General features: G+C 36.4%; 1 protein-coding gene across 2 annotated transcripts in view; it reads left to right on the forward strand.

Moving 5' to 3' along the window:
* LOC132798668 (dual specificity tyrosine-phosphorylation-regulated kinase 2) overlaps positions 1-6876 on the forward strand; it is a 62465-nt gene extending 55589 nt beyond the window's left edge. For both annotated transcript variants that reach the window (XM_060810614.1, XM_060810616.1), the window contains 3 exons: positions 546-684; positions 745-916; positions 3997-6876. In XM_060810614.1, the coding sequence (XP_060666597.1) occupies positions 546-684; positions 745-916; positions 3997-5066 (1381 nt within the window). In that variant the 3' untranslated portion in view covers positions 5067-6876. The remainder of the gene's footprint in view (positions 1-545; positions 685-744; positions 917-3996) is intronic.
* Positions 6877-12712: the final 5836 nt, after the last annotated feature.

Below are 12712 nucleotides of genomic sequence, written 5' to 3' on the forward strand. Positions count from 1 at the left end.
ACACTACTATATTTACCTCTTTATACCAGCTACCCGCAGGATAGAAGGGTATTATAACTTTATGCCACCAGTAAACAAAATATGCATCACCGACTCCATAAAGTATATACATATCCATATTCTTGATCAGCCATCTGAAGTTATAGTTATGAATTTAAGCAGATACTATAATCTAAAAGTGTATAAGTTATTTATGCAAAAAACTGCTGCTGTTATCGAGACTTAGTTGCTTTCATTAAAAATTTGGTATATTTTTTTTACCATATTGTATATTTTAATCGTGAAAGTTTAACTATATACCAAATATAGTGCTCGGTATGTCATAGTATTTTTCGAAATATTAATTCGGTATGTTTTTAGAATAATACCGAACTGTTTTCCCTTTATTAAAATTGCAGGTATTTCACAGTCGAGCATACTTGACTGTGGCTTCTAATATGTTCGTTTTTTTTTTTTGGTAAAGTCGAAACAAGTTTGATGGGGTTGTTGTGAGTCATGTTTTGAAATTTTGTAATTCTAATCGAATCGTTTTCTTTTATTTGCAGCCTTAATCTCTACGAGCTGATAAAGAAGAACAATTACAATGGTTTCAGCATGAGTCTCATTAGACGCTTCTGCAATTCGATTGTTAAATGCCTGCGTTTGCTCTACAAAGAGAATATCATACACTGTGATCTCAAGCCGGTAAGTGGTATAAATATTTAAATAGAATAATCTATTAATCAATCCTCTCTCTTTTTGTAGGAAAACATTTTGCTTAAACAGCGCGGCAGCAGCTCCATCAAAGTCATCGATTTTGGCAGCTCGTGTTATGTGGATAGAAAAATCTATACGTACATTCAGTCGAGGTTCTATCGGTCCCCGGAGGTGATATTGGGCCTGCAATATGGCACTGCCATTGACATGTGGAGCTTGGGTGAGTGCAGAGTCAACTGGTTGATTTTAATTAAAAACATTTTTCAATTTCTCTGCGTGTTGTGTATGTGTGTGTGTGTGTGTGTGTGTCTCTTGCCAGCGCCATTTTGACCTCGATGCAATGAAAATGAATTTTTAAATGGTTGCCCTGCATTGGCAAGCAAATTTATAGCCCACACACACACTCATACACATAGTCTCTCGTTACACCTATAAATAACTACAGCGCACAGAGTGGTAGAGAGAGAGAGTAAAGTGTGTAGGTGTATTGCCTTGCATATAGTCAGCTTACGTGTAACATTTAAATATTTTATATTCTGTTTTATGGCCACATTGAATGTGGCATTCACTTCTGTGTGCGAATGTGTTCCATCGAAATAAAGACGCTTCTTTCTCTACGCTCTACGCTCCTGTGCGGTCGACATTTAAAATATCTAACGCAATTTTTCAGTGGGGTTTAAGTGCCACAAATGGTTGGTGGCCTTTATGCTGCTAACTTATTGACAGCTATCACTCGTAATGGCAGCCCAGCGAATATTCGTTACTGTTATCATCATTAATATTCTGCTGAATGGATGACAGCATGAAGAGGGTATTAAATGGGGATCGAGAAAGTCCGTTAAATACTATGTGGGTTAGCCAAGGGAAAAGGGACAAGCTTCATGCGTTGGGTTAGACAGCTTGGCAGTATCTATATTTAACTGCAATTGATAATAAAATTATCACTCTTCTCCTTCTTTTCTGAATGGTGGGTTAGCTTCTTTACTCTGTAACCTTATTCTTAATAGGTTAATGATATAATGATTATGTTATTAAATGTAAACAATTTAAAAGTCGAGTTTAAAGAGCTAGTTGCTCGATTTGAGTCTAGGTCAAATATACACAATAATAAGAACATCAAATTATGTGATATGAAATATAAATCATTAAAAATATGTTTCTTATAGAGCTTCTTAATTGAGTTTAATAGGTGAGGGATATGAGGATATCAAATAGAAATACTTAAAAACCTCTAGTTGCAGAATTTCTTTAGGGACTTCTCCCGCTTTTGAAGAAGCTAAAAAGAGAAAATGTTGATCAATAGACATCTTCAATACGAAAATTTGATCTTAAATTGATGAAAATAAATGTAAGGATTATACAATTATTCAAAGAAGTGCATTGAAGTGTATTGAATAAAAATAAAACCAATAAATAAAACAAATAAAGAATTCGTAAAATGGTATACTAAGAATATAATTTATTCGTCCCATTTTAATAGAGAAATTAAAGAAAAAATACAAGAATATTTAGCAGTAAAATTTATACTACAGTTAAAAATTAATAAATTTGCCTGTAACTAAAAAGCTTTTTAAATATTGTGTGCAAGACTTAGCTTATCGTGCTGTGGAAATAATTTCCAGGTGCTCCCATTTCTTGAGCACTTTCATATATTGTGCTCATTTCTATAATTGAAATTCTCTTCCCTCGCTCTGTGTTGTGTTGCTTATCAAACCCTCAGAACTACCTCTTTCATGTACTCGTATGTGGCACATTAAGAGGCGGCCTGCCCCCAGCTAGTTTGTTAAGAGCTTCACACTATGCAACACGTAACCCATTTTGAAAGCGTTCACAGTAACTTGAATAAGTAAGCGCCCGCCCGCATGAGCTTTCAATCGTAGTGTAGCCAAGACAGTGAGTGAAAATAAACTCGGACACACGGAGAATGTAACTATCGCTCACGTAGTGTGCACTTTTAATGAGTCTTTTGTGTCGAGCAGACCAGAGTTCTACGATATTTTGTGCTGACCGGACGTGGTCGTCGTCGGAAATGGACGCTAAAAGGATGTAAAAGGGGCGAACGAGTCCAGATTGGGAGGAGCCATTATTATTGTAGACATAAACTTTAAGTGGGCGGCACTTGTTGAGTATCCGACTCGACTAACCCGAGACTAAGCTGCCGTCTCCTGAAATTTGAAATCTGTTCCACATGCTATCTCGTTGCTCCAGTTACTGCTTACAGCCGAGTCCTTGCCTCACGTTCTTTTCGCCTGTTGCTGCTAATTGGCATAGTGCGTGTTTTTACACTTGGCTGGGCTCTAACGTACCTAGAGAGAAGGCGACTTCATACCGAAGGAATTGTTGTACTAGGGCGCGATTGAACATTACCATTTGGCAGCTAAATATGTGAATGCACGGATAATGAGTCTAGGAAATTGTGGAGTGCAGTCAACTGATATGGAACTAATGGGATTTACTTACAGCGTATAGACTCAAGTCTAGCAACTAATTAGAGAGCAAAAGAAAACTAATCAAGTATCATCTCAAGGCTTCTTATAACTTGAATTATTCGAAGACTTTGCTTCGTTGCTAAGCAAACAGTCAGAAAGGTATTAGCCAATTTACTCAAATTCAGTAATAATGAAAGTATAATTTGTGACTCGAGCTCTTCACTTTATACAAAAATCAACGTTAATTTTTTTCCAAACTCAGATTTATTAATAAAGAGTCTTAAGATATTTCTAAACATTTTAATTTTTTAAGAGTTTAAAATACTTAAAGCGATTTCCGACTGAATTTCAGTAGATCTCATTTTGTATTATACCTATTTAAAAAATAGCTAAATCGAAGAATATTGAAACTTTTGTGTTTAACAATTTTATTGACTTTAAATAATTAAATGGGCTTTTAGTTTTATAGATGCCACGTGCTGGCGAGTTTCGAGCTGTCAAATGTCAGATAGAACCCTTTTAGTATTTCATATAATTGAAGTTTGACCTCAACTAAGTGCGAGTATTAGTCGCTGTAGCCAATCAATATTGCAGTGAACTTTTGAACCCAAATGCCACTTAAACAATTTGTAATACAAGCAGCAGTAAATAAATAATACCCTTAGGACTCTTTTGGGTTGTAGCCTGTGGTCAACCCAACAAGCACGTGTTCAGTGACCAGCAGAGAATAAATAGCTGCCAACTAAGAACTGAGCACCGAGAGTCAAGGTCAATGCGCTTGTCTGACACCCAGAATTACTGCAGTATACAAATAATAAACATTCGATAGAAATCAATATTAATTACGCTATTATTTTTGATTATCTTGCAGGCTGCATATTGGCCGAGTTGTACACGGGCTTCCCACTCTTTCCCGGCGAGAACGAGGTGGAGCAGTTGGCCTGCATCATGGAGGTGCTGGGATTGCCGCCCAAGGTGCTCATCTCGGTGGCGAGACGTCGCCGCTTGTTCTTCGATTCACGTGATTATCCGCGTTGCATAACCAACACAAAGGGACGCAAGCGAACGCCGGGCAGCAAGAAGTTGTCACAGATTGTGCATTGCCAGGATCATTACTTCATCGATTTTCTGCAGCGTTGTCTCGAATGGGATCCCGCGGAGCGTATGACCCCCGATGAGGCCGCACACCACGAGTTCCTGCAGCCATCGGCATCGAGTCGCCATCGCAGCTGCCGCATGTCGACGAGCTCGTCGAGTTCGGGTCTCAACAGTGTCTCCCAGAAGTCTTCCTGCTACAACTTTGCAGAGATCTCACCCGGCAGCGGCGGCGGCCCCGTTGTGGCATCCATAACGAGCACCACGGCGGTCAGCAATGCGGCCATCACCACCAAGTCGAGCTCCAGTTCGCGCCAGCCACACAGCCAGAGTCACAACCAGAGCCAGATGCAGAGTCACAGTCACAGCCACAGCCACAGCCATGCCCAGTCCAATGGACACCTGCCCGACATTAAGCTCAGTGCCAGCGACAAATACAACAGCATGCAGAAGGTGGCGGTCCGCTCGAAGATCACCTCGAGCGTCTCAGACCTCGAGTCTGTGCAGCAGTATTCGCTGCATCGCATCTACGGCGGCGTCGGCAGGGGCAGCACACAGCACGTCTCCTCGGCGGCGACCCGGAAGCATCTGAATGGCGGCAGCGGCGGCAACACGACCACCAGCAGCAGCAGCAAGTACGGCAGCTCGACGCTGGCCCACAATCATCACAATTTGACACATCACAATGCCTCGACGGCGACAATTGCGACTGCAACACATCACCATCATCATCATCATGGACAGACACAGGTTGGAGGTGCTGGTGGCTCCTCCTCAAATGTGGCCATGTCGCATTCACAGTCGACTGGCGATGTCTCGGATCGGGCCATCTTTGGGCGGGCTTGACTTCGCGCCCGGCCAACAAAGCTCGAGCTCAAGAAGTGCAAACTGGTGAATATGATGGACTTCTGGAGCTAGAAGTGGCGTCCACAGCAATGCGCTGCCCTGCGGGAGGAGGAGCTGGACGAGGCGAAGGCTCCGACGACTGGCCCGCCATAGATCTAAAGATATATAATTGTTATATAGGCTACGTATGTGTAGGTTTGGTTTATATTTGTACATGTCTGTGTGTTTGTATTTGTGTCCCGGTTTTGTTGAAGCAAAGCTGAGCGCAAAGCTCTTTGTATTCCTCAAAACGAAGCCACGAAATAACTCTATATAGAATACAGCATAAGTAACCAATCCAATAATACAATATAATGTAGTTAAACAGACACACACAAACACGCAAACACACACACACACTTGCAACACTCTGCAGTATTCTCAGTTTTCTCTGATTTCTTGCTACTGCCATAGCTAAATATTTGTATTTTGTACTTTCCCGAATAAGTATTTCCACTCTGTATTTGAAACTTGCCTCATCTCTCTTTCTTCACATTTTACTGTACACCACCCACAACCAGCTCAAAGGAACAAACAAACAACAACAACAACACGTAACATAGTTATACATTGGATAGTTTGTAGTACTCTAATATAGTAATATGGTAATTCTACGATATACGATTGTATCGACTCAAATCTGTAACAATTTCATACAGCTTCCATGTCTTTTGCAACAGTATCAAGGCTGTTATTAGTTACATATGCAAAATGTAGCTAAACACATATATGTAATATTCAACAAACAAACAAAAAACATAAATATTATGTATAGTATAAGTTTTGGTATAGGTTCGAATGTTTCACTTACAATACAGCTCGCGAACATATGATCGAAATACACAGCTAATATATCACGTAACTCCATAACGAAAAACATATTCATAGACCCACCAACTTATCAATCTACACATAATTATATGAAATATATATTGCATCTACTCCATTGCGGAGATATTGAAACATTCGAGCCTTGTTAGAATCACCCCAAAATGGGAGAATTATGAAATAGGATCCAACAAATCAACTCATCAAACATGTCATAATCTAATGAGTAAACATATTTAATGAACTACTATATTACGTAATTATGCCTAGTTATAACAAACTTTTGTGCAAATCGAAGAAGCAGAAGAAGAACAACAACAAACAAACAAACAATTATGGCCAATATATAAGATGGAACTTTAACTAATTCTATGTAAATCGTATTAGTCGAAAAAAAAACAAGAAATAAACAAAACAATTTTATTATAATCAATTAAGAAATACACAACAAGAACACACAGTTGATTATTAAGCGTTGGCAGAGTGTGCCCCTTTTGCCCCCTCTTTCCCCTATAATCCCCTCAAAAAACACACTCCGTCTCTGTATCTGAACCTAGACTGTCATTGAACAAAGTTTGTAATGTAATTTTAGATATCACTGTAAACAAATGCAACTTTTGCTCATGACTTTGATAATGTAAACGTTTATAAATACAACAAACATTTGCGTATGAATATAAAAATACGACTATGTACGAATATAATGTATCACAGAATTAGAATATTTACAAGTTAATTCGCCTATTTTACGTATTATTTATATTATGTATTTTTCTCTGCTGATTCTTACTACTGCAATTACTATTTTCTTTCCTTTAATGTATTAGGCCTTTTCATTTCAATATACAAACTACAAAATATACATACAAAAATGAAAACAAAAACAAAACACACTTGATTCGAATTTAAAGTTTAGTATTAAATTTAACAATAACAAAATCTACATTTAAATTTAAAAATATATCAATTTTTGATTAATGAATCATATTAATGGTTTAGCCGCCAGAAACAAAACAACCATGTAATCAATACAATTACAATAATTAAAAAAAAAAATAAATTAAAAAATTATGTATTCAAATCACAAAATGTTTTATCAATTTGGGCGCCTTTTTTTACTATAACATTTTTATACCCGCTACCCATAGGGTAGAAGGGTATTATAACTTTGTGCCGGCAGGAAATGTATGTAACAGGTAGAAGGAGGCATCTCCGACCCTATAAAGTATATATATTCTTGATCAGCGTCAACAGCCGAGACGATATAGCCATGTCCGTCTGTCCGTCTGTCCGTCTGTCCGTCTGTGTGTCTGTCCGTCCGTCCGTATGAACACCTAGATCTCAGAGACTATAAGAGATAGAGCTATAATTTTTTTTCGACAACATTTGTTATGTTTGCACGCAGATCAAGTTTGTTTCAAATTTTTGCCACGCCCACTTCCGCCCCCGCAAAACAAAAAAATCGAATAACAAGCGTAATTTTAAAGCTAGAGTTCCGAATTTTGGTATATATAATAACTACTATAGTAGTTATGATTTCTGAAAATTTGGTTGCGATCAGATAAAAATTGTCGAAGTTATAAAAGAAATATTTTTGTATGGGCAAAAACGCCTACTTACTAGGGGTCTTAGTTGCTTTGGCTGACAATCTGGTATATTGTGCCGTCTATGGTATATTTTGAATGCGGTACTATGTCGATATACCAAATATACCATTTGGTATATTTTTAGTATTTTTGCAGTATATTCGGTATATTTTAAGAAAATACCGCAAATTATATTTATTTTATTCAAAATGGGTAGCGGGTATCTCACAGTCGAGTACACTCGACTGTAGCTTTCTTACTTGTTTGGTCTAGGAAGCACCAGCAATTTTTTTTTTAAATAAATTGAATACATTTCTGGACGTAATAGAGTAAAATTTGGAGTTAATTTGGATTCTCTCACCACGAAGAACTATACAATCTGTGTGTAAGTGTGATTTGCTGCTATTGGTCAGCTTAACCTAGGAAGATCTTTTAGCGTGTTGTCCAAGTGATTCTCTGTAAAGCTATGTATTGGTGTATTATGTTTGAAAGGGCTAAGAAATCACATTTTATTTTTGTTAAAGCAATCGCTTATATAAATTCCGCTATATAAGTCAGATATCTAGCATGGTAGAATGGTATTATTAATTGGCATTCATAGATCCGCAGGAGTAAAAATTTTTAATTAAGGAACGATATTAACAAATGACCATAGCTTGTCCATATCTTGCTTGATTATTGCAAGACCATTTAAACGAATGGTATCGATTTCCATTATTTCAAAAACAATTAAATAGGTCATTGTTAATCTAGTTTTGACTTAAAAGTATTCAGAATCCCAAATATGAATTTACTTTTTAGTATATGCATTGGGTGCTTCTGATGGATATCCAATAATTTTTGTTTGTTGTTTTCAGTTAACAAATAAAAATACAATTTTATTTTTCTATACAATTAAGAATTTGACTTATAAAATAATTTGTAGGATACCCTAATCCATTAGAAGCAGTATTAGTCTTATTATTGGTCGTCATCACCATTTGTAAATCGGACACCATTGAAGGGTTAAGATAAATGCTGATTGTATAAAAAACATTGCATACTTTTAGTCACTCCCAAAAATCATAAGTGTCAAAAAAATGTTAAGTAAAATAACGACTCTGCTACTTGCCGTGTGTGTCTAGAAAGTGTCGCACCTATGCTCTAATGAATGTCTATAGAAATAATTGGCAGACTTCGGATAGCTCATCAATGCAAAATGTCAATATTCACTATCAATATTTAGCTTTTTCAGTGATGCGATTTTATTAATGATCGCAGCATTTGACACCAATCGTTAAGTCCGGAGGGCACAAATTTGTTAATTTAAAATTTGTGTGACTAACTATTTTTTGTAAGATAGTTGCTGGAATTATGTAATATTTGACTGCGCAAATTTGTTAAATATTTTGTTAAAACATCGTATATTATTGTTTTTTTTTTTAGCGCGTGGAGATAATTTAATTTAAATGTTTACAATATTAATGGATGATAATTTGATTTTGAAGTCAGCCTCTGTTGGCTGCAGATTCAATTCTCATAAACAAATTTCCTTTTCACTTTTCATATGAAGCACTTGACAAGTTGAAATGATTGTCAGCATTGCGTGGGGAGTATCAACTGACAACGAGAAAGTGTTGAGAATTCTAAGTACTTCGGAGTAGGAACCCACTCATATAAGTGGTAGATGACTTAATCCCAAATGTGTTGGAAGGCCTATTCTTGAATGAAAAGTAAAAGTTGTTCCACCACGTTTATCCACAACGCAATACAGAAACGAACAACAAAATATTCCCATTGAGAGCTTCGAGTGATAAGCAACCGTGTGTAAGCGTCATTGAGTCAAAGGTTTATTGACGCAAGTAGTATTTTCCAACCTCAGTCTCGGTCTCAGTCTCAGTTCCAGCTCGATCTCTGGTGAGGCTTCTTCATGGCACTTGTTGCCAGGCAAAGTCAGGCTGATTCGTTTCGGGTCCATGGCACCTCGAAGGCCGTCGCTTCTGCTGCCTCTGGTTGAGTTTTAGTTTTTTTTTGTATTATTTTTATTTTGTGTGCATGGTGATCATTCGTCGCAAGGTGAAAGTCTTTCTCCCTCAAGCATTTTGTTGTTGCTATTTGTACAGCTTTTAGTCTCGTTTTTCTGTATTTCTTTCTTTCTTTCAAAATGTTTTGATTTCTGTTGTTTTGCTTGGCTTTGGATTGTGGGTTTGCACGCTCTTTTGGTAATCTCTTGCACAAATATTACCTGGCTATTAGGAATTTACCCGGATTGAAGATCCGATGACATTCTGTTTACATATTTGAGTTATGTGCCTGTCATCATTTGATAAGACATATTTGTGGTAAAGAAAACTAAGTAGGTAGTGCATTGATCTAAGAACTCTGTATTGTGGTCTTAGTAATTTATATGTATAAGATATTAAGAACAAAATAAGTTATTATTAGGAGATGTGTTATATGTAAATCTAGCAAATTTTAAAGAGTACTTAAAATCGAGGAATGTATTTTACTGCATGCATGACTTCAGATATTTTTGTATCTTTTCGCTTGCATGATTTTAAAGATCAAGTGGAAATAAAAAATCTCGCACTCTATGCAAAGAAATTTAACTGCAATAAAATTTAATATTTTATGCGCAGATAATCCAACGGAACCTCCTTCAAAAATGTCTCACACTTGAAACATACACACTTCCCCTATGTATATAAATCTTACTACAAAATGTGAACAACTACCTGACGTTTAATCATCTTATTTCTTATCTACGGATGGAGTCCATCTTATGACGCACTTGGAGGTGCGGTTAGCAAAAAGACATTTTAATTTTTGAGATATAAAAATAAATTGCAAGCTCGTCACGTCTCAGTGAGGTCAATATAGTTGAGAATGTGATGGAAACCAGGCTTATATGTGACAAATAAAACATTAAGCTGGCAAAGGTGTACACAAAAGGCCCAAAGGCCAATTTGTATGTAGTCCAAACAAGGCTGCTTGAGATTAAGTAATTTATTTTATAAATAAAGCAAAAACCTTCGCGGATGAGCTTTAATTCTGAAATATGAAATTTATTATTATAAGTTAGCAGAAATGATTTCGCAAAAATGTAATCATCATAAGCTAGACCCTATAAGGAAGAATTTTATTATTAGAAACTTCATGAAAAATAAAATTGCTGCTTATTGTTATACACATATTATCAATAATGAAATACATAATGTGGTTAACAATAGATAAGAACAAAAATATTCAAAACAAACAAAAACATTTGCTTGAAAACATTTTGGTTTGAGGGAAGATTTGTTGGACAGTTTTCTCAAAGACCTGACAAAAGCCTGAGGTAAGTAATTAAATCTGCCTTTTGGGTTGGTTATTAATGTGCTGTTGCCAGGCAAACAGGTGAAAATGTTTTCTTTTATTTATTTTCCATATAGATTGAAGACTCATCGAGGCTTTTCAGAAAACTGATCGGTTAATAAAGAAAGCCATCAAATAAAATTTAAACATCGCTGAGATACAAAAGAGCAACTCAGTCGAATGACTTGGACAATGTCTTTGGACTTGGGCGTCATCGTCCAAATCAGTCAAATCAGCAGAGCCATTATCATTGTCTCGGTCTGGGTCTTGGTCTCACTCTTTGTCTGCCTCTAGCTCTGACTCTGACTCAATGGAAACCTGATAAGCTGTGTGTGTGTATCTTATGCAATGCGACAAGGGAATGGTTTAGGGGGGCCTGGCGTCGAAGCTTCTCTAGAATTGCAGTGGGCATTGACTTAATGGTGCCCATTGGCTTGCATTTTGCTGTGTGTGCATTGGCCAGCTTTGAAAGTGAAAATTTATTAATGAAAGCTGGCGATGAAGTGTCGGATGCCTGGGCTGATGGATCTGTCGATTAGTCGTGTTGCCGTCTCGACAGTCGACTGCCGAATTGTGCTGTGGGTCTCACACAAATTGCTGCTATAATTGCTGGAAAGCTGAAAATGCCATAATTTGATGATTGGCTCAGGTTGCCTTTTGATAAGGGCCAAAAGTGCAAGCTAACTAGCTGACAGGTGTTGCACAAGAGGAAATCAATTTTCCAATCTACTTAAAATGATCAAAAGGAAGCTGTTTGAGGCAGAACAGGGAGGGAGTGACAGCAGCAGATTATTGCTAATTGTTAAGTTCTTGGTAACTTTTCTATATATTTTGAAGAAATAAAAATGATAGAATGTCATAATGGAAAACTGTTCATTTCCACTTAAAGCGAGTGGCTTCATTCATTCATTTATAGTTCATTTCAAAATGACAAATGTAAAGTGCAATAACGCAATAATTGTTTACCCTATATATGTATTCTGGTTTAAATATTACATATTTTTATTATTATATTACAAGAATTTCATAAATTGTTGATGGTATGCATAATTATGGAAGCATCGTTATTATCATTGTTAAAAGTGAGTGGGTTAGTGAGATGTAATAATAATAATTAGGAATAGTTGATTTTTAGAGCAAAAATGGTAAGTTTACTTTAAAACGCTGATGTAGAAATAACGTTTTAGACTACAGACACAATTTACAAATTATTCTTGATTAAATATTGCAGATTATTCTTCAGAAGAATTCTATTAATTTTATAATATAATGCATTATTATGCAATTGTCTTTATTTTCATTATTGTAAGTAAGTGGCTTAGTTAGATGTAATAATAATAATTCAGAGATAGATAGAGGTTAGGGAATACTCCATCTTAAGAGCGCATACATAGAGTTCAACTTCAATTTGTTGAACGAAATAATTTTGAAACACGCTACCTATAGGGTAGAAAGTAATGCCTTTTGGGAAATGTTTATACCCCATAAAGTATATATATGCTTGATCAGTGTGAACAGCCGATACAACATAGTCATGTCTGTCTGTGTGTCTGTCCGTCTGTATGAATACCTAGATCTAAAATTGCTATTGCCATTACTATTTTTTGCACGCAGATCAAGTTTGTTAAATTTTTGCCACGCCCCTTTCGCTCTCGCAAATCGAACAACAAGCGAATTCGGAACAATAGATTCGGAACTTTTGGTGCAGTCAATAATAAGAAAAGTTTTTATGATTCCTGAAAATTTGGTTAACAATCTGGTATATTTTGTGCCCCTTGATGTATTTTGAATGCAGTGCTGGTCTGATATATTTTGTTTTGTTTGGTATATATCAATGTTTTATATCAATATATCAAATAT

The sequence above is a fragment of the Drosophila nasuta genome, chromosome 2L (assembly GCF_023558535.2).
Source record: "Drosophila nasuta strain 15112-1781.00 chromosome 2L, ASM2355853v1, whole genome shotgun sequence".
Classification (NCBI taxonomy): Eukaryota; Metazoa; Arthropoda; class Insecta; order Diptera; family Drosophilidae; genus Drosophila; species Drosophila nasuta.